Here is a 17,102-nt window from a genome sequence, read left to right on the forward strand (position 1 = left end):
GAACACAGACGAAAACAACTAATGATCGCTGTAGCCTATTTAGATTTGGGGAGGGGGCGTCTCAGATCACGAGTGTTGCTGTGTGCGAGAATGATGGAACATTGAGTAGCTGTCGATCACTACTTCATATTTCGCTCCATTCCAGAGGAAACTAATGGTGGTAATAATAGTCAGAATGAATAGATGACTTTATTAATTACATCTTGGTTTTTGTCTCATAGTGAAGTAAATCATCTCTCTATTGAGCAGAAGCGTCTCTTACAAACCGATCCCTTCACTCACACTTTATTTAAATCTTATCAACGCATACTATACGCCTATGTAAACCATAACTTGTACTGTGCATGTATTACCTCCTATGAACTATAATCGTCCGAAGTCGCCTTCATCACTGCCCTTCCTCCGTGCCTTCCCTCGCTCCTCCTTGTTACTGTTACTGACACGCCGGTATTCTGTCAAGTGACCAGAGTGCCAGCAGGTTTGTGAGCGAACAGATCCAGTCCATCATTTGGGTCACGTCTGTGTACACGCCGGGGTAGCCAGGTCGCCCGCACCCCACACTAAAGGAAGACACGCCTCTGATGTACCCGTCTCTGGCCAGCGCCCCGCCCATGTCGCCCTGTCAAGAGCAGGAGGAGGTGAGAAAGGATGGAGTTATGTAAGATTCTGCTTGATTGATATTATTGCAAGTGTTGTTGTTGATATTGTTGTTGTTATTATTATTACCAACGGACGTAGTAGTAGAATCATAATGACTAACTATTAGGGCCGTATTCAGAAACGCAGAGATGATTAGCGGAATTTTCAAGAGTGTTGCTACAGTTAATCATGTAGAAATCTGGTCAATCTGCCTCTAGAACCGTAAAAGAAAAAAAAAAAAAATCTTAGAAATACTCATGTAAATTTAGATAAAGTATTTTGAAATAGTGAAGGTAAAGCACAGAAGTGTTTGAGAATACGAACCTTACTTCTACTGACTATTATTACTCCCTCCCTCCTTCCTTCCTTCTTAGACACAGCCTACACCACAACCACCACCTCCTCACCTGGCAGGAGTCTAGGCCGCCGTGTGTCAGGTTCCCCGCGCAGATGATGGTGTTTGCAAACTCCGGGTAGACTTCCATGCAATCCTCGTGGGAGAGTAAAGGTACCTGGGCGACGCGAATCACTGGGGAGAGCTCACCACTCTCACCAATCCTGCCCCAGCCGGCAATGGTGTACAGCTGACCCCCACTGGTGAAGGCTGGAAAGGTTAGGCCCGTGTTGTTAGTGTTTATATATATATATATATATATATATATATATATATATATATATATATATATATATATATATATATATATATATATATATATATATATATATATATATATATATATATATATATATATATATATATATATATATATATATATATATATATATATATATATACACCATGTGATTAAGCTTGATTGATTAAGCTTAATCCCCTCAGTACTGGGACACATTTTTTACCTTAAGATTTATGTACGATTAAACCATTTTATTGACATTAGGAAGGATCTTTGGAGGTCAGAAGATTAATGGCCACAGTCTTCACTATTTTAACCCCTTCAATACTGGGACACATTTTTACCTTGAAATTTATATACGATTAAACCATTTTATTGACATTAGAAAGGATCTATGGAGGTCAGAAAATTAATGGCCACAGTCTTCACTATTTCAACCCCTTCAATACTGGAACACATTTTTATCTTGAGATTTATGTACGATTAAACGATTTTATTTACATTAGGAAGGGGTTGTTGAGGCCAGAGTCTTCACTATTCTAATACGGTAATAACACCTTACATGAGTTTCTGAAGCTGTATAAAATCGTATCATAGACAGACTACTTTGTTAACGTGGAGTAATGTAATGTTCTACCGTATGGTGTACTGGGGCTGTGTATTGTTCTGCTACCCCAAGGGACGCCACGCTCAGTCCTAACGCAGCTTAAGGAATAGGCTCACGCTCTGTTTGGCAATCCGCTTGCCTTCCTTCTTTGACTGGTCCTCCTGTCCTGCACAGCCAGTCTAGTTATACAGTCTACTGTCTACAGTGACATTCCAGTGGCCTATATAGTGGATAAGGTGGTGAGCGTGTGATCGGGCAGACGTCCACGCGTAGGTTCGAATCCCACCACGTACAGCCTTAAAACACTTTGCCATTTGTCGAGTGGTTTAAAGTTACCTACATATCACCATGATACCCAGGTTCTAGGTGGTTACACTCAAGATGAGCTTGGGCGGTGATATGGGTCCTAATATGGCTACCACTATAAATAAAATTGCCTGCGCCACTAATGGGCGGAAGCTGAACAGCGCTTCCCATACACTCTTCAAGTGTGCCTACAGGCGCTATAGGCCTTACCGTAAAAAAAAAAAAAAAAAAAAAAAAAAACAATTATACATCACGCTAGCTACAAGCTTCATCTAGCCGCTCTGACTACAAGTCTCTCTAGCCGCCGGCTACTTCTCAAGCCTCCCTCACGGCCGCTCGCTACCAAGCCTCCAGTACATATTGTATCCTACAATAAACACAGGGAAGCTCCCCCCAGTGTTTCTCTTCAGCCACACCAGAACATATTGATGGTGCCAGCGGTACCAGGACAATCGCCAGATAGTGAGCAGAATGAAAATGAAAATGTGGTATGGTACTGAAGGGACGTAAGTTGGTGTGTATGGGATGCTTTGCTGTCACTATGACTATTTACAAAGATCAACACGGATATGATTTAATGAGATGGATGGTATTGAAATGTTGCTAATCTGTCCCTACAACTGTGAAAACACCCTCAAATGCCACCCACGCCAGCCCCTCCCAACCTTGTCACTTATAGAGTCCTTTGAAAGTATTGGTGTGTGTGTGGAGCAGAAACGTTTCAGGATAACGTTATCTTTTTTTGTATCGCGGGGGAAAGGGCAGAGGTGCGGCACAGAAACGTTTCATAATCTCTCTCTCTCTCTCTCTCTCTCTCTCTCTCTCTCTCTCTCTCTCATACCGTCCTGTGGGTCATTTGTCTCCTTTTGCCACCATGGAGGGAGTTCCAGAGTTCCTATGCGCTGGCTGTACAAGATGTACAAACTTAATCGGACAAGGGCGACGTCTGCGTGGTGCGAGTAGTAGTCATAATCTGGATGGAGAGCGATGTAGTTAACGCAACGAGTCCTCTCCCAGCCCTCATTCACTGTCAAATCGTATTCTCCCAACACGACCTAAGGAAAGACGATGAGAAGATGAAGAGGAAGAAGTAAGAGGAGGGGAATACAAAGAGGAGGATTAAATAGAGATGAGGAGGAGTAGGAGAAAGCATGTTCTTGGGACTTAAGAAGAAAAAGGTCATAAGTTTACATTTATCATAATCTCTGAGTTTAAATTTTGTATCCTGTCTTGCTTAGATATATGCATCCGCTTCATAACCTACAGAGAGAGAGAGAGAGAGAGAGAGAGAGAGAGAAGGCAGTTAAGTATTGCCAGATAATCAACCTTTTCACACCTTTATATTGTCATATTTGTCCTTGTAACTACTGACGCAGGAGGCTGATGTGATAACCCAGCGGTTGGAGATGAGGGTGCCACTGCAGAAAGGCACTGGGTCCACGTAGTGAGTGTCCATCAGTGAAACCAACCATGGCGTCGACCCTGTAAATATAGCGGCGACTTCCTTATAAGGTTCGTATTCTCAAACACTTCTGTGCTTCACCTCCACTATTTCAAAAGGTTTTATCTAAATTTACACGAGTTTTTAAAGGTGTTTCTATGGTTCTAGAGGCAGAGTGATAAGCTTTCTGCTTTATTAACTGGAGAAACACTCTTAAAAATCCCGCTAGTCATCTCTGTGGCTTTGGAAAATAGTTGTGGTGAGAGAACAAAGCGTTTCTGAATATGGAACTTTTAATATGGTAACACTGCTTGTCTATGCGTGGAAACAAGAGTTATTATCATTATTTTATAGTAATGTCTATTCTTTTCTTTGTCAGGAGAGTTTGATAGTTACATATGTGTTGTTAGGGTCAAAGGACGATTGTGATGAGACCGGGAAGGAAAAGGTAAAAAATCATATACACATTTGGTTCGGAGAAGTGGATGTAATCAATGTGGTACTGGGGAATCTTATCACGGCCTGCCTCTATCAATCCTTCTTGTCCTCAGAGCAGGTGGTAGTTTCTCTTTGCCCTCTCCCCCCAACACCCCCCACAAACTCCACCCATCGCCTCCTTTCTCTCTCTCTCTCTCTCTCTCTCTCTCTCTCTCTCTCTCTCTCTCTCTCTCTCTCTCTCTCTCTCTCGTAATCATTCTTAAATCTCTATTGTATTTCCCTCAGCTACACCATGCATCCTAACTGTACACTCATCTACTACATTATTAACAAACATCCTTAAAACATTATTACCATTATAAACACTCGTACCAAAAGCAATAACCACACATTTGTACTCTATTGCACCGGTAAACCCAGCTCTCAGGTAACTAACTATCAATGTAACCCTTCATTCCTCTCACTGTACTGTTTTATACAACGCTTTTGACCCCCTTCAGTACTAAGATAATTTTACCGTAAGTTTTGGATACGACTAGACGGTTTTATTGACATTAGGAAGGGTCTATCGAGATTAAAAGATTAACTCCTTCAATACCTTGATGCGTTTTCACATCAATTCTGCTTACTATTTTATACGGCTTCAAAAACTTATGTGGGGATTGAAATGGCGAAGATTCTGGCCATATAATCTTTTAACCTCCATAGACCCTTCCTAATGTCAATGAAATCGTCTAATCATAACCAAAATTCATGGTAAAAATGCGTTCCAGTACTGAAGGAGTTAATGGTCAGAATCTTCACTAGTTTATTCCCAACACGAGTTTCTGAAGCTGTATGAAATCGCCGAATAGTAACAAGAATGACTATGAGAACACGTCATGGTACTAAAGGAGTTGGTAATAGGAGTTTTTTCATACTTTATAGTGACCTTTGAATATGTGACCTTGACCTGAGTTAATTGTTACCTGGCTCGGCTACGTGACCTCCGGCTATCTTGTCGTCCACATCAGAGGTTCTGGCGAAATCCGAATCTGTTGGATGAAGGAGGAGGAAGAGAAAGAGGAAGAGGAAGGGGAAGATGATTATTACTTCATATATCAATGCGTGAAGGTATGACTAGTTTTGTTCTTTTCCTTATTTTTTATTTATTATCGTGTTTTTGCGATTATTCCTTTCTTGCTGATATGTTTTCATTTTAGGTAGGTAGTTTGCTCACTTTACTTGTTTCACCTTTCCGTTATTGTTCTGCTTTTGTTTTACAGTGTTTTGTTTAGCCTATTTATAATGTTTAATTTTGCCCACTGTGTGTGTGTGTGTGTGTGTGTGTTTCACTGTTTGATCTGCTGCAGTCTCTGACGAGACAGCCAGACGTTACCCTACGGAACGAGCTCAGAGCTCATTATTTCCGATCTTGGGATAGGCCTGAGACCAGGCACACAACACACACCGGGACAACAAGGTCACAACTCCTCGATTTACATCCCGTACGTACTCACTGCTAGGTGAACAGGGGCTACACGTGAAAGGAGATACACCCAAATATCTCCACCCGGCCGAGGAATCGAACCCCGGTCCTCTGGCTTGTGAAGCCAGCGCTCTAACCACTGAGCTACCGGGTGTGTGTGTGTGTGTGTGTGTGTTTCTGTGAGCTTGCAAATGGATACGTTGATTGAACTCTCTCTCTCTCTCTCTCTCTCTCTCTCTCTCTCTCTCTCTCTCTCTCTCTCTCTCTCTCTCTCTGCACTCACCACACTCCGGCGCCGCCATGGGTCTGACACATGTTGAGTAAGAGGCGGCCACCTGCACCCCGAGACCCTCAACTACCACCACCACCACCAGAAACACGGCTCCTGAAACGCCACAAGACATTTACATCACATGCTGGGTCATCATGAAACACTTCTGTCCCGCACCTCCAGTATTTTCAAAAGGCTCTAGATGAAAATAAGCGAGTTTCTAAGGGTGATTTTATAGTTCCAGAGACAGGTTGTTAAGATTTCTACCTTAAGAAGAGGAGAAACATTTTTTGAAAACCCAATTATTGATCTCGGTGGCCTTTGAAAATAGTCGTGGTGAGAGAGATGAGTGTCTCAGAATACGAGGCACTTGTTTCACTCATTCACTCACTCACATCTCATTTTCGTGCAACTTAAGTCCGTATTCAGAAATGTCTTGCTCTGTCGCTACGATGATTTTCTAAGGTCACAGAGACAACTAGCCGGATATACAAGACAGTTTCTCCTTTCAGTAAACTAGAAATCTTGCCAATCCATCATCAGAACTACAGAAATACCCTTAAATATACGAGTATTTTCAACCACAGCCTTTGGAAAGTGATGGTGAGAGAGCAAAGCGTTTCAAAATACACACCTTAATCGTATGATAAAGCTAACATTTATTCAGAAACTCCTTTGCGTTATTGTTTCTTGTGGGGTTTTGTGCAGAAATAAGGTTTAAATACTTGATAACCTGGAATTCAATACACTTATACATTATACCAAACTCACTTCTAATAGAACTTTATCGCAGGGAAAACTATTACATTCGGAAACTTTTGGGATAGAAAGAATGGTTTACACTCACGACAATCTGAAGTCTTAAGCATTCGTAACACTAACATGTTTCTCTCAATTTATATATTCTTCGTCAAATTCCTGTCAACTTTGTCTCTCAGTTACCCTACTCTTCGTCAATTTCCTGCCAACCTTCTCTGCCTCTCAATTTCTCTACTTTTCTTCAGTTTCCTGTTTCCTGCCAACCTTGTCTTTCCACACATCACCCATGGATATAATGAGCCAAATGCTTGAGCAAACTCTAAAACATTGTAATAACTAGAATGATTTGCAGTACTTAGCCAAAACTTACTCCATGTTAATGTGTTCGTAGACTGCATTTTTTATGTGTTGTTACGTTTCCTTTTCTTCTCAAAGGTGAGTGCTTAGGACTCCCTCTCCTCTCCTCTCCTCCCGTCGCCACCTTTCTTCACTCTCACTGTATTTACTGAAGCTAATAATAAGTCCGTCCTCTCAAAACATCGCTTCACCTTTCTCTCTGTGGCTGTTGCTTTTCATTTCTCAGGAAGCGTCAAGAGGCGTGCGGTCACTCCACGCTCTTATGTACTATTTAGTGTATCGGCATAATAGTTGCAAGTTGGTCTGGCGCTTTGCTCTCTCACCACGACTAATACCAAAGGCCACAGAGATGATTGGCCGGGTTCTCAAGAGTGTTTCCCTTGTTGATAATGAACAAATATCGCTAGTCTTTCACCAACAACCGTAAAAACACCCATAAGAACCCGTATAACTTCAAACACAGCCTTTTGGAAAGTAGTGGAGGTCTGGCGCAGGTCAATCGTGTGGGTGTGGGGAGGCGGGGGTGAGGGTGACCAACATGTTACTGCCTCCCAGCTTACTGACAACTGGGCCCAATTCGCCTCCTCGTCCCTTATACTCATTTCCCACGTCGGGATTTCCAAGAGAAGTAATTTTCACTTCGAATGCGTATCAGCGGAGATAACGGCAAGCTTAGATAACAATCCACTGTGTTCTCTTCGCCAGTCCAGTTGCGCAGTCTTTTTTTTCTTTTTTTCTTTGTTATCAATCGGAAATCGTGCGATAGACTGCTTCTAGAGCCGGTGAACATCTGCTGCTTGTCCGTGCAGGTCAATAGGGGCCAAGGACTGTGTGTGTGTGTGTGTGTGTGTGTGTGTGTGTGTGTGTGTGTGTGTGTGTGTGTGTGTGTGTGTGTGTGTGTGTGTGTTGTTTTTCTATACCACTGTCTGCTTCAAGACCCATATTCAGAAACACGTACTTTAGTCTCTCTCAATTATTTTCCAAAGCCACAGAGATGATAGGGGTTACTCAAAACTGTTTGCCCTTTTCATAATATAGTAATCTTGTTAATTTGGAAATCATCTCTTTGGTGACAGAGGAATCAAAACGTTTCAGAATACAGGCATGCATTGTTGGAGATATGTAGGCAGTGGAGCGAGTGATAGGCCTAAGTGGCGGTGGGAGCTGCACTCTGCAGTCTCGCAGTGAGATACAACGGCCTTGTGCAGTACAGAGATGGCGCGACTGATACAGAAACAATAAGGGCCTGATAATAACTGGAGAGGGGACGGGAAGGAGGAGGTTCAGTTGATGCTGTACGGTTTTAAAGGCTGTTTGTTTACGGTTTTAGTGACAGATTAACAATATTCTAGTGTAACAGCTGGTGAAACAATCTTGCGAACTCCTGTAATTATCTCGGAATCCTTTGAAAATAGTCATTGTGAGAGAGTAAAACGTTTCTCAATGTTGATCAGTCAAACACGACAGAAACACCTTACCTTTGCATTACGGAAGACACTTAATTGGTCGAGAAGGGGCGAGGAAATAGCGAGCGGGGTTCTGGGTGGGGGGAAGTGGTGACAGTCGACAGCCTGCACCAATCCTCTGCTGACTGCTGGCGTGGGAAGGTCGTCTGACGCACACAGCTGGTTCAAGTCGTGTCGTAATGTCTAGTGAGGGGGGGAGATGACAGGGTGTGGTGGTTGAATCTGGCTCTACAAACACTGCTCTCTCTTCATGCAGGAGCACACCAATGATCTGCCAGCTTCTCGTGCCTGTTGTGTAGTTTTTTTTTTTTTTTTTTTTTTTTAAGGCAGATTTCATATGGAATTGTTTCTAAAATCATGTAAGCTCCCTTTAAGACTATATGGTTATTGCACTGCTAACATGTTGAGAAATGTTTAGGATACTGATATGCTTGTAATGTACGTCTCTCTCTCTCTCTCTCTCTCTCTCTCTCTCTCTCTCTCTCTCTCTCTCTCTCTCTCGTAGACTCATTATCACACTATCGACTCTTATCACTCTATCTCTCTCTCTCTCTCTCTCTCTCTCTCTCTCTCTCTCTCTCTCTCTCTCTCTCTCTCGTAGACGCATTATCACTCTCTCTCTCTCTCTCTCTCTCTCTCTCTCTGGAGGATGGGTGGCAGGCTCCTCCCATCTCCTTTGTTGTACTTTTTTTTTTTTTCAACAAAACTTTCTCTCTCTCTCTCTCTCTCTCTCTCTCTCTCTCTCTCTCTCTCTCTCGTAGACGCATTATCACACTATCGACTTCCTTTCTCTTCAACTACACACACGTCGAACTCGAATTATATACACCCAAGTGAAATATCTCCACCCTGCTAACATTGCGAAGTGGAAATGCCTTGAGAGTTCCCGGCAGGGCACTGGTAAATCTAGGTAGCATGTCTGCGATGAGATAGAAGACACGTGTTGAAGATAGTACTGACATTGTTTTAAACACACAGTAATGTCCCTTCCTGTACTCGCTGCCTCAACTGCAGAGAGATAAGGAAACAGATATCCTTAATTATATCTAACAGACTGTTTCTGTATTTATGAATCAATCTATATTTTTAGGGTTGTCTTCTTAACTTGACTTGTTTGTGCCACAATTCACTGTTTGGGATGAGTCTAAATACAGCTCTGTTATTTCTGCTTCGTTTATTTATCTTTTTTTTTTCTCAGGAATTTACGAGTATATAACCTACTACTACTACTACTACTACTACTACTACTACTACTACTACTACTACTACTACTACTACTACTACTACTACTACTACTATAGGGCCAAAATTCTCTCTCTCTCTCTCTCTCTCTCTCTCTGTGGTGTATTAACATTCGTGATTTCTCATATTTGTCCTGTAGAATGTAGAGGATATGATATAGCTGAATGAGAATTAAGGAAATATTAAGCGTGTTTTTCTGTACAGCACAAGCCGAATGTAGATGAACCAGGAGAATCTACCACTACCACTGTCAAGAACAAGATTTAGATCGCCTCCCTCCACTTGTGTTATTATGAGACACGTGCCTGCCTGTCTGTCTGCTGGGTGAGTGGTGGTCCGGTGGAAGAAGGAACTAAGGAGTTAAACAGACCAAAGAATCTAGAAACACTCAGAAGAAAGGAGAAGGATGAAGCCACAATACTTGGTAGTGGACACAGCGGCTCTGGTGAAATATGTCCCTCTGTGGGTGAGTTGACTGGTGAAGCGAAGAGAAAATACGGTGTAGAATGGCCAGGCACAGGTTTATATTACGTAGAATAGGCAGACACAGGTTTATGATACGTAGAATGGGCAGATAAAGGCTTATGATACGTGGAATAGGGAGGTACAAGCTTATGATACGTAGAATAGGGAGGTACAAACTTATGATACGTAGAATAGAGAGGTACAAGATTATGATACGTACAATAGGGAGGTACAAGCTTATGATACGTACAATAGGGAGGTACAAGCTAATGATACGTAGAAAAGGCAGGCGCATGCTTATGATACGTAAACTCTGGAACTCCGACCTTGCTTCTGTATTTTCGTCTTCCTACGACTTGATTTCTTTTAAGAGGGAGGTATCGACATTTGTTCCTTGATTTTGGCTAACTTTTACTTTTTTTTTTGGGAACCAGCACGCAGATGGACTCTTATTTATTTTATTATTTTGGCGACCTTGACTGGCTTCTCTCCTGTATAAAAAAAAAAAAAAAAAGGCACAGGCTTATGATATGTAGAATAGGTTGGCAAAGGCTTATGATACATATATAGATGCAGAACTAGCAAACAAGTGGGTCTTTTTCTTTAACCTTTTGTTGTCATTGGCTGCTTTCTTTTACTTTTTGTTGTCCTTGACTAGTTTTCTCTCTTGCATAAAAAAAGTTAAAATCCCAATCCATCATTAACCCGTTCAGTGGTATGATGTGTTTTCATATTCATTCTGGTTACTATTTGGTGACTTTATACAACTTAAGAAACTTATGAGGGGGAATAAACTAGTGAAGACTGTGGCCATTAATTCTGAGACCCATAGACCCTTCCCAATGTCAATAAAATCTCGTAATCATACCTACCCAAACCTCAAGGTAAAAATGTGTCTCAGTACTGAAGGGATTAAAGGTAGGATTGACAAGTGGGAGGGAGAACAGGCAAGATTTCTGAAAGAAGAAAGAAGTGGAGGATGGAGCAGCAGGAGTGAAGGCAAGCAGCGAGGAAGTGGTGCCCATAGTGGAGGACAAGTCACCCATTTTTACAGTGTTCCACCTTAATCAACTGGTACATTTCAATCTGTTTTGTATTAATCTTTTTTTTATTTTTATTTTCATCGCAATACAATAGTTTCTGAGGGGATGGACTATGTTTTCTGTGGAGGACGGAAGGAAGGAGCGGGAAAATATGAAAGAGTACTGATTTGGGACAGAGATGAAGTCCAGATTAATTCAAAACAGATAAAAAACTACCAGAAAAAAAATAGTTTGGTGTAAGACTGTAAATTTAGGTTAGATTAGTTTTGGTTATCATATTTTCATTCCCACATCCTCTCAGCCAAGTAGGAGAGTTGTGAAGGGGGAGCTGGGAAATGAGGACAGCTGGAGGGACATGTATATTAGTACAATGTTGTGGCTTCTTGTATTTAGTGCCAGCAAATGCTGTGTTGTGATCTTGTGTTGTATTCCAGGAGTATGGGGAGCAGCTGTACAGTGTGCCGGAGATCATCAGTGAGATCAGGGACAAAGAAACTCGACGGAGGCTAGAGGCCCTGCCCTTTCCCATCACCATGCGTCAACCTCAACCTCACTCCATAAAATTTGGTAAACACCTTTGGAATTGATACTTTCATGTTTCCTTTAATTTTTGTAGCTTCACCTTTACTGCTTTGTTTTAATGAAATTTTTTTTATTTGTGGCTTCCTGCTTTTGTTACCTTCACACACACTAGTCCCACTTATTCTTATATAATTTAGTTTTTCCTAGATAATTTCTGATTTTATTGTACCAATTCATTAGCTCTTAATATCATGTGGCAAAGGATAGTCTTGTGGACCACCCTACTACAGGAGTGTAGGCACTGGTAGCATAGCTGTTCACATACATCCACAACTTTCTAGACTTCTGTTTTTTGATCATTTTCTCTTGTTGCTGACTCATTGATTTGATACCTCAGTAAATGAGTTCTCCAAGAAGACTGGGGACTATGCCAGCCTCTCCCTGGCCGACATTAAGGTGCTGGCACTCACTTACGAGCTGGAGGTGGAGGTGCAGGGCGGCAACAGTCACCTTAACTCAGAGCCTCACAAGATATTGACAGAGGGCGCTGCCACCAAGGGCCGACAGAGGGAGGAGTTCAATGACCCCCCAGAGCAGGTAACAAGACCAGACTTCATGGGTATCACAAGTCTCAGTTTTGATGTCTATGAGTTTAATTAATGTCCTAAAGTAACATTATTGCTCTGTGGTACTATAGAGTTCAGCTTTATGAATTCTGAGTTAGGCATAGGTGTTAGATAATGGAGGCATATTAGGATTCTTTAAGTTACCATGTCACCTCTATATTTCTGTACATTTATTGAATAAGCACAAAGCAGCTGTGAAATGTTTGAAGAAATATTTGAATTTGAATTATCTGGCTGCAAGTGTGAGGAGAGGCTGGATCCCTTGAGGGGCACCACCCCTCCACTGAATACAGGAGCAAAAGCTTCAAACACCCTCATGGACCGACACCTGGTGGCACTGGACACATTCCTCTTGGACCACTCGTACATCACAGGATACACTCCATGCACTGTAGACATCACCCTGCAGCAATATGTCATGAAGCAGTATCCTCAGCTGTGCCTGGAGTCTCAGAGCAAGTGTAAACCCTTGGACCTATACATGCGTGAAATCTTTCCACTGCCACTGCCCAAGTTGTTCCCTCACCTGAGTCGATGGGTGACACACATAAGCAGCATTAGTGAGGGAGAGGCCGCTATGCTTCCAAGGAGTGACCAGACAGTTGACAAGATCCTTCATGCCCTCTTGCAACTGTTGAAGGCGAGGAATTGTGATGGCTTTTCTCTTAGATTGCTGCTTTATTTAGTTTCTAAAGAGTGTTATGTTTTCTCTGTTTTCTTAATAACCTGATATAGCAAGACTGTTGTAAAGTGCTTCAGTTCAGGCAGTATTTTTGCTTTGTATTGCATGGTTGAGGATGCATCAAAGGAAGATTTCACTGTAGTTGTGTATTATAGTGTTTTTTGGCATTTTCTTTGGGTCCATGTATATGAGTCCTATAGGTATGCACTGAGCCCTTCCTCATAGTCCAAGTTTATCTTTATTTGTCTGTTCTATGAGAAGCAAAGTTTGATGTAATTGAGTGCTGACAAGATAGTTATTATTGCATTTATGTGCATGGTTTTGTTATTTTCTGTGTTCATACCTAGGTGGTTTTGTAAATTAACCCACATGGCTGCTTCCATCTGGGCTCCCATCTCACTTGTTTTTGTCTTACAGGAAGAAGAGAAGGAGGTAGAGAAGTGTGCACTGAGAGAAGACACTGAGACAGATGACACTCAGACACATGAAGGCTTAGAATTAGAACCCTTTGGAGGTAAGGAGGTCACTCATGCCAGTCAAGCAAGAGGTGTGTAACTGAGCATCCGGTATAGCAACTGAATGTAAACTTAACATAGAAGATTAGTGCTGATCACTTTGTCTAATGAGATTCAGAGATGGTTGTTGAGGAAGGTCTGTGTGTATGTATGCAGAGAATAATGAATAGTTAAAGCTTTGAGTTGTACAATTGTCTTTTGTTGGACTATGAACTTCTCATTGAACCCAATTGCTGTTTGTAATATCTTTGCATTCTCTTACATGCACACCAGCACTGATCTTCTATCTTTGCTTCAGAGGAAGAGGGAAACTGTGCATCCCAAGAAAATGGGGAAGATAGTGATGCAGCTGAAAAGAATGGTGAGGAGAGCAATGAAAAAGAAGAGGACACAGATGATGATGATGATGGTGGTGGTTGGATCACCTGTGAGAATATAAAAAAACACAAAGGCAAGAGGAACATCTTTGGCACTGTGGAAGAGGAAGAAGAAGAGGACAAGGATGTTCAGGTGGCTTGCATTACAGGAGACTTTGCCATGCAGGTTGGTAACACACATCCCTGCAAATGGGTGAATTACAGGGTATGGTAAGATATTTGTGTGTTATGTGTGTTAGGGGGTAATAGGAGTATTGTAGTACTGGTGCAAGTAGTTTAGTGTGTGTAGTACTAAGTATGTGGGGATTAGGAGTAGTATAGAGTGTAATAGGTAGGGTAGGGTAAATGCATTAAGGGATTGTAGTAGCTCACTGCTACTTGGAATGTTCATCACTACACTCACTTCTATCACCCCTTGATACATTGCCTACTTATCTACATGTTACACTCCTATACTATTAAAAATCCCTACATACTTTTCATAGCAACAAACCACTGGGGATTTCCCAGAGGAGTACAGTGTATGGTGAGTGAGAGGTGTATGTGTATATAGTGTATAGTGAGTGAGAGGGAGGGGAGGAAGGATGGGAGGGATGGATGGTGTTGTGGAGGGGGTGTATGGGATGGTGGGTTGTGCATAGAATGTATACATAGCATGTTATGGTTGGCACTTATGGGAGTAGTTAGTTACATGTGGTGAGACGGCGAGTGTGTATCTTTTTGACACTGATAACCTGAGGTAGTAGTAGGAAGGATGTACAAAAAGAAGGGGGAGGTATGTATATATACAATATGTATTCTTGAATATTAAATATTTATGATATATTATTATTTTTATACCAAATTTGCAGATTACAAGAAATGATGGAGAGTTTGTAACTGTTACAGATTCCTCCTGTACAGGAAAATAAATTTTTACAGGAAACTAACTTTAAAGAAATTCTAACAACACTTTTATTACTAGCAGAGAATTTAACAGATTTACATTTTTAATGTAAATAAAAATTTGAATGATATTAATTTACATTAGATGAAAATTACAGATACAAGGAAAAAAAGTTAAATAACATGTGTTCTTAATTGAAACTTACATATTACAAGGAAAAAACTTGTATGACATCCTTAATTATGTCAAGAAAATGAAGTGGTAAATTTACAGATTATACTAAAGAAAAATGACATAGTATTGACTCTTAATGGATATCTCTATTGAGTAATTTTCCAAGTAATCGTGTGTATTGACTGACTTGAGCTAGCCTTCCTTCACAGAACGTGTTGAAGCACATTGGACTGTCAGTGATGGGAGTGGATGGGCATCTCATCAAGCAGTTGAAGACTTACATCCTGCGGTGTCATGCTTGCTTCAGAACCACATCCGCCATGGACAAGGTATGATGGCATGACTGGTGTGTTGCTGCTGTTGCTATGCTGGTCCTTCCTCCTCCAAGTACAATTATTGAAAGGTACTGTATTAGTGTACATAAAGATACTACAAATTTTTCTGTTCAGGTTTTATAATGCTGCTGGATCAGTACTCTATAGACTAGACAGAACAGTTCTTTTTTTATTCTGACCTTGCTTGTTGCAGAACACTGTGTGGTAATCTATTTGCCACAGACTACTACTGCCACAAATGCACCCTTCTTATCAGCTTCCTCTTTCAGATCTTTTGTCCACACTGTGGCAACAAAACCCTGAAGAAGGTGTCGGTGACCTTGGATCCTGATGGGACACAAAGGATATGGATCAACACCAAGAGACCAATAAACAAGAAAGGAATGAAGGCAAGTCTACACCATTGGTCAAGCTGCCATAATTTCTTCAAAGAAATTTTCTCCATACCAATTTCAATTTAAGAAGATTGTAGTGCTGGTGATAAGGCAACATTTTTCATATTTCACATACTTTGCCTAATTACTTTGGAGAGGGATTTCTAAACTTTACTGATCTTATACTTTTGTAGGAGCCTCACCTCAACAACATTTAACTCAAACACACACACACACACACACACACACACACACACACACACACACACACACACACACACACACACACACACACACACACACACACACACACACACACCAGAAACCTTTCACTTCCTGCATGTCCTGAGTCTGTTAAGCTTCATTTTTCCCTTCCCACGGCAGTACTCGCTCCCAACGCCAAAAGGAGGAAAACACGCCCGCAACCCCATCTTGGTGGCCGACCAACGGGAGGCAAAGAAATTCTCTAGCAAGATGAGCAGAAAGAAGATTAATCCTCTGCATGAAGATTACAACCCAGGTATGTGCCTTGGAACAATTCACCAGGGCAACAGACAAATCACCCAAATAAAGTGTACAGTTAGAAAGTATGTCACTTTATATCACTTTGGAAGTATATAATTTCATGTGACCAAGAAATAAAAAGAAACATACAACTGTGCGGCCCCTTGACCATATCTTGCATGTCTTCCTCAGCTGATCAGACACCTTTTGCCGTGAGGGATGTGTATTCCAGGGCTGCTCAACTGGGTTACATTGGAGGAAAGAACCATCATCACTTCTACTGGGAGAAAAGAAACCCAAATGAACCACAAAGGAGAACTGGCAAGAAATAGAGGTACAAAACTGCATCCATTATTCCTGCCATGTCCTAACCTGCATTGACTTGCGTAAAATAGCATTCCTCTCAAAACCTCACAAAGATAGCCCAGCATCCTTCTATTGTGATTCCATTATCTTTGCTATATTTTTACTAAAAGCCATCCAGACAACAGCATCTTGGAAGACTTAGGCAGAGACTTCCTGTAAGAGCACTGAAAATGTTAAGTTGTCTTGTGTCTACATTACACTAGAATAACTCCCTCTCTGCAATCTACCTTTTATGATATCTCTAAGAGTCTCTGGAGACTAAGTGCATAATTTATCAGAAAAAAAAAATAAAAAAAAAAAAAAACTAAAGTCCGGGGAGTCCTTGAACACTTATTTCTGCTGCTTGTTTTCCAAAATGGGCCAAACTAAGTCTTACAATAGTTTTTAACAGGTGTGTGTGGATTGAGGGCCATCACATCCTGCACCCAAGGCTTGAAGAGCAGATTAGTGGCACCAGCTGCTGCTGCTGTTGATGGTAGATGTTGCTGCCAAGCAATTCATCCAGGAACCAGTCATTTATATATTTTTTGAATATGAATCCACTAAATAAAAATGTTAAAGATTCCATAACATTTACTTTAAAATATTACCAAACCTACAAACT

General features: G+C 41.3%; 2 protein-coding genes and 1 long non-coding RNA gene across 10 annotated transcripts; 1 reads left to right on the forward strand and 2 right to left on the reverse strand.

The window, feature by feature from the left end:
• Nucleotides 1-176: 176 nt before the first annotated feature.
• Nucleotides 177-8,602, reverse strand: LOC123510145 (anionic trypsin-like). 3 transcript variants are annotated; one of them, XM_045265001.1, is made up of 7 exons: nt 8,400-8,602; nt 5,818-5,919; nt 5,035-5,100; nt 3,524-3,669; nt 3,029-3,242; nt 1,047-1,243; nt 177-619 (listed from the first exon to the last, which is right to left on the reverse strand). In XM_045265001.1, exons 2-7 carry the CDS (start codon nt 5,834-5,836, stop codon nt 434-436), a joined length of 828 nt encoding a protein of 275 aa, XP_045120936.1. In that variant the 5' UTR covers nt 5,837-5,919; nt 8,400-8,602; the 3' UTR covers nt 177-433. The 3 variants fall into 3 exon arrangements, with proteins under 3 accessions (XP_045120936.1, XP_045120935.1, XP_045120937.1); XM_045265000.1 differs by lacking the exon at nt 8,400-8,602 and adding an exon at nt 6,935-7,500; XM_045265002.1 differs by lacking the exons at nt 177-619; nt 8,400-8,602 and adding exons at nt 684-853; nt 6,935-7,504.
• LOC123510142 (RNA-binding protein NOB1-like) lies at nt 3,561-17,063 on the forward strand. Of its 6 annotated transcripts, none has more exons than XM_045264994.1 (13): nt 3,561-3,699; nt 4,994-5,179; nt 9,834-10,095; nt 11,572-11,704; nt 12,057-12,256; nt 12,527-12,925; nt 13,385-13,481; nt 13,781-14,025; nt 15,129-15,248; nt 15,524-15,643; nt 16,013-16,148; nt 16,325-16,466; nt 16,890-17,063. In XM_045264994.1, the coding sequence occupies exons 3-12, from the start codon at nt 10,036-10,038 to the stop codon at nt 16,462-16,464; spliced, it is 1,650 nt and encodes a 549-aa protein (XP_045120929.1). In that variant the 5' UTR covers nt 3,561-3,699; nt 4,994-5,179; nt 9,834-10,035; the 3' UTR covers nt 16,465-16,466; nt 16,890-17,063. The 6 variants fall into 6 exon arrangements, with proteins under 6 accessions (XP_045120929.1, XP_045120930.1, XP_045120931.1 ...); XM_045264995.1 differs by having other exon boundaries at nt 5,080-5,179; XM_045264996.1 differs by lacking the exon at nt 4,994-5,179.
• LOC123510149 lies at nt 14,636-15,570 on the reverse strand. The gene is made up of 2 exons (XR_006676399.1): nt 15,434-15,570; nt 14,636-15,300 (listed from the first exon to the last, which is right to left on the reverse strand). It is a non-coding gene; the product is annotated as an uncharacterized LOC123510149 (long non-coding RNA).
• Nucleotides 17,064-17,102: the final 39 nt, after the last annotated feature.

The sequence above is a fragment of the Portunus trituberculatus genome, chromosome 28 (genome assembly GCF_017591435.1).
Source record: "Portunus trituberculatus isolate SZX2019 chromosome 28, ASM1759143v1, whole genome shotgun sequence".
NCBI lineage: Eukaryota > Metazoa > Arthropoda > Malacostraca > Decapoda > Portunidae > Portunus > Portunus trituberculatus.

What these genes read in the sequence shown, in the direction of transcription:
- LOC123510145 (XM_045265000.1), bottom strand. Translation starts at nt 6,962, where the DNA reads ATGCAGTCTACGAACACATTAACATGGA. An exon ending in CATGGCGGCGCCGGAGTGTG is followed by an intron (nt 5,101 to 5,817) that starts GTGAGTGCAGAG and finishes TTCATCCAACAG; the next exon opens with ATTCGGATTTCGCCAGAACC. An exon ending in GCGGCCTAGACTCCTGCCAG is followed by an intron (nt 620 to 1,046) that starts GTGAGGAGGTGG and finishes TGCTCTTGACAG; the next exon opens with GGCGACATGGGCGGGGCGCT.
- LOC123510142 (XM_045264994.1), top strand. Translation starts at nt 10,036, where the DNA reads ATGAAGCCACAATACTTGGTAGTGGACACAGCGGCTCTGGTGAAATAT. An exon ending in TGAAATATGTCCCTCTGTGG is followed by an intron (nt 10,096 to 11,571) that starts GTGAGTTGACTG and finishes GTTGTATTCCAG; the next exon opens with GAGTATGGGGAGCAGCTGTA. An exon ending in CAGGAGACTTTGCCATGCAG is followed by an intron (nt 14,026 to 15,128) that starts GTTGGTAACACA and finishes CTTCCTTCACAG; the next exon opens with AACGTGTTGAAGCACATTGG.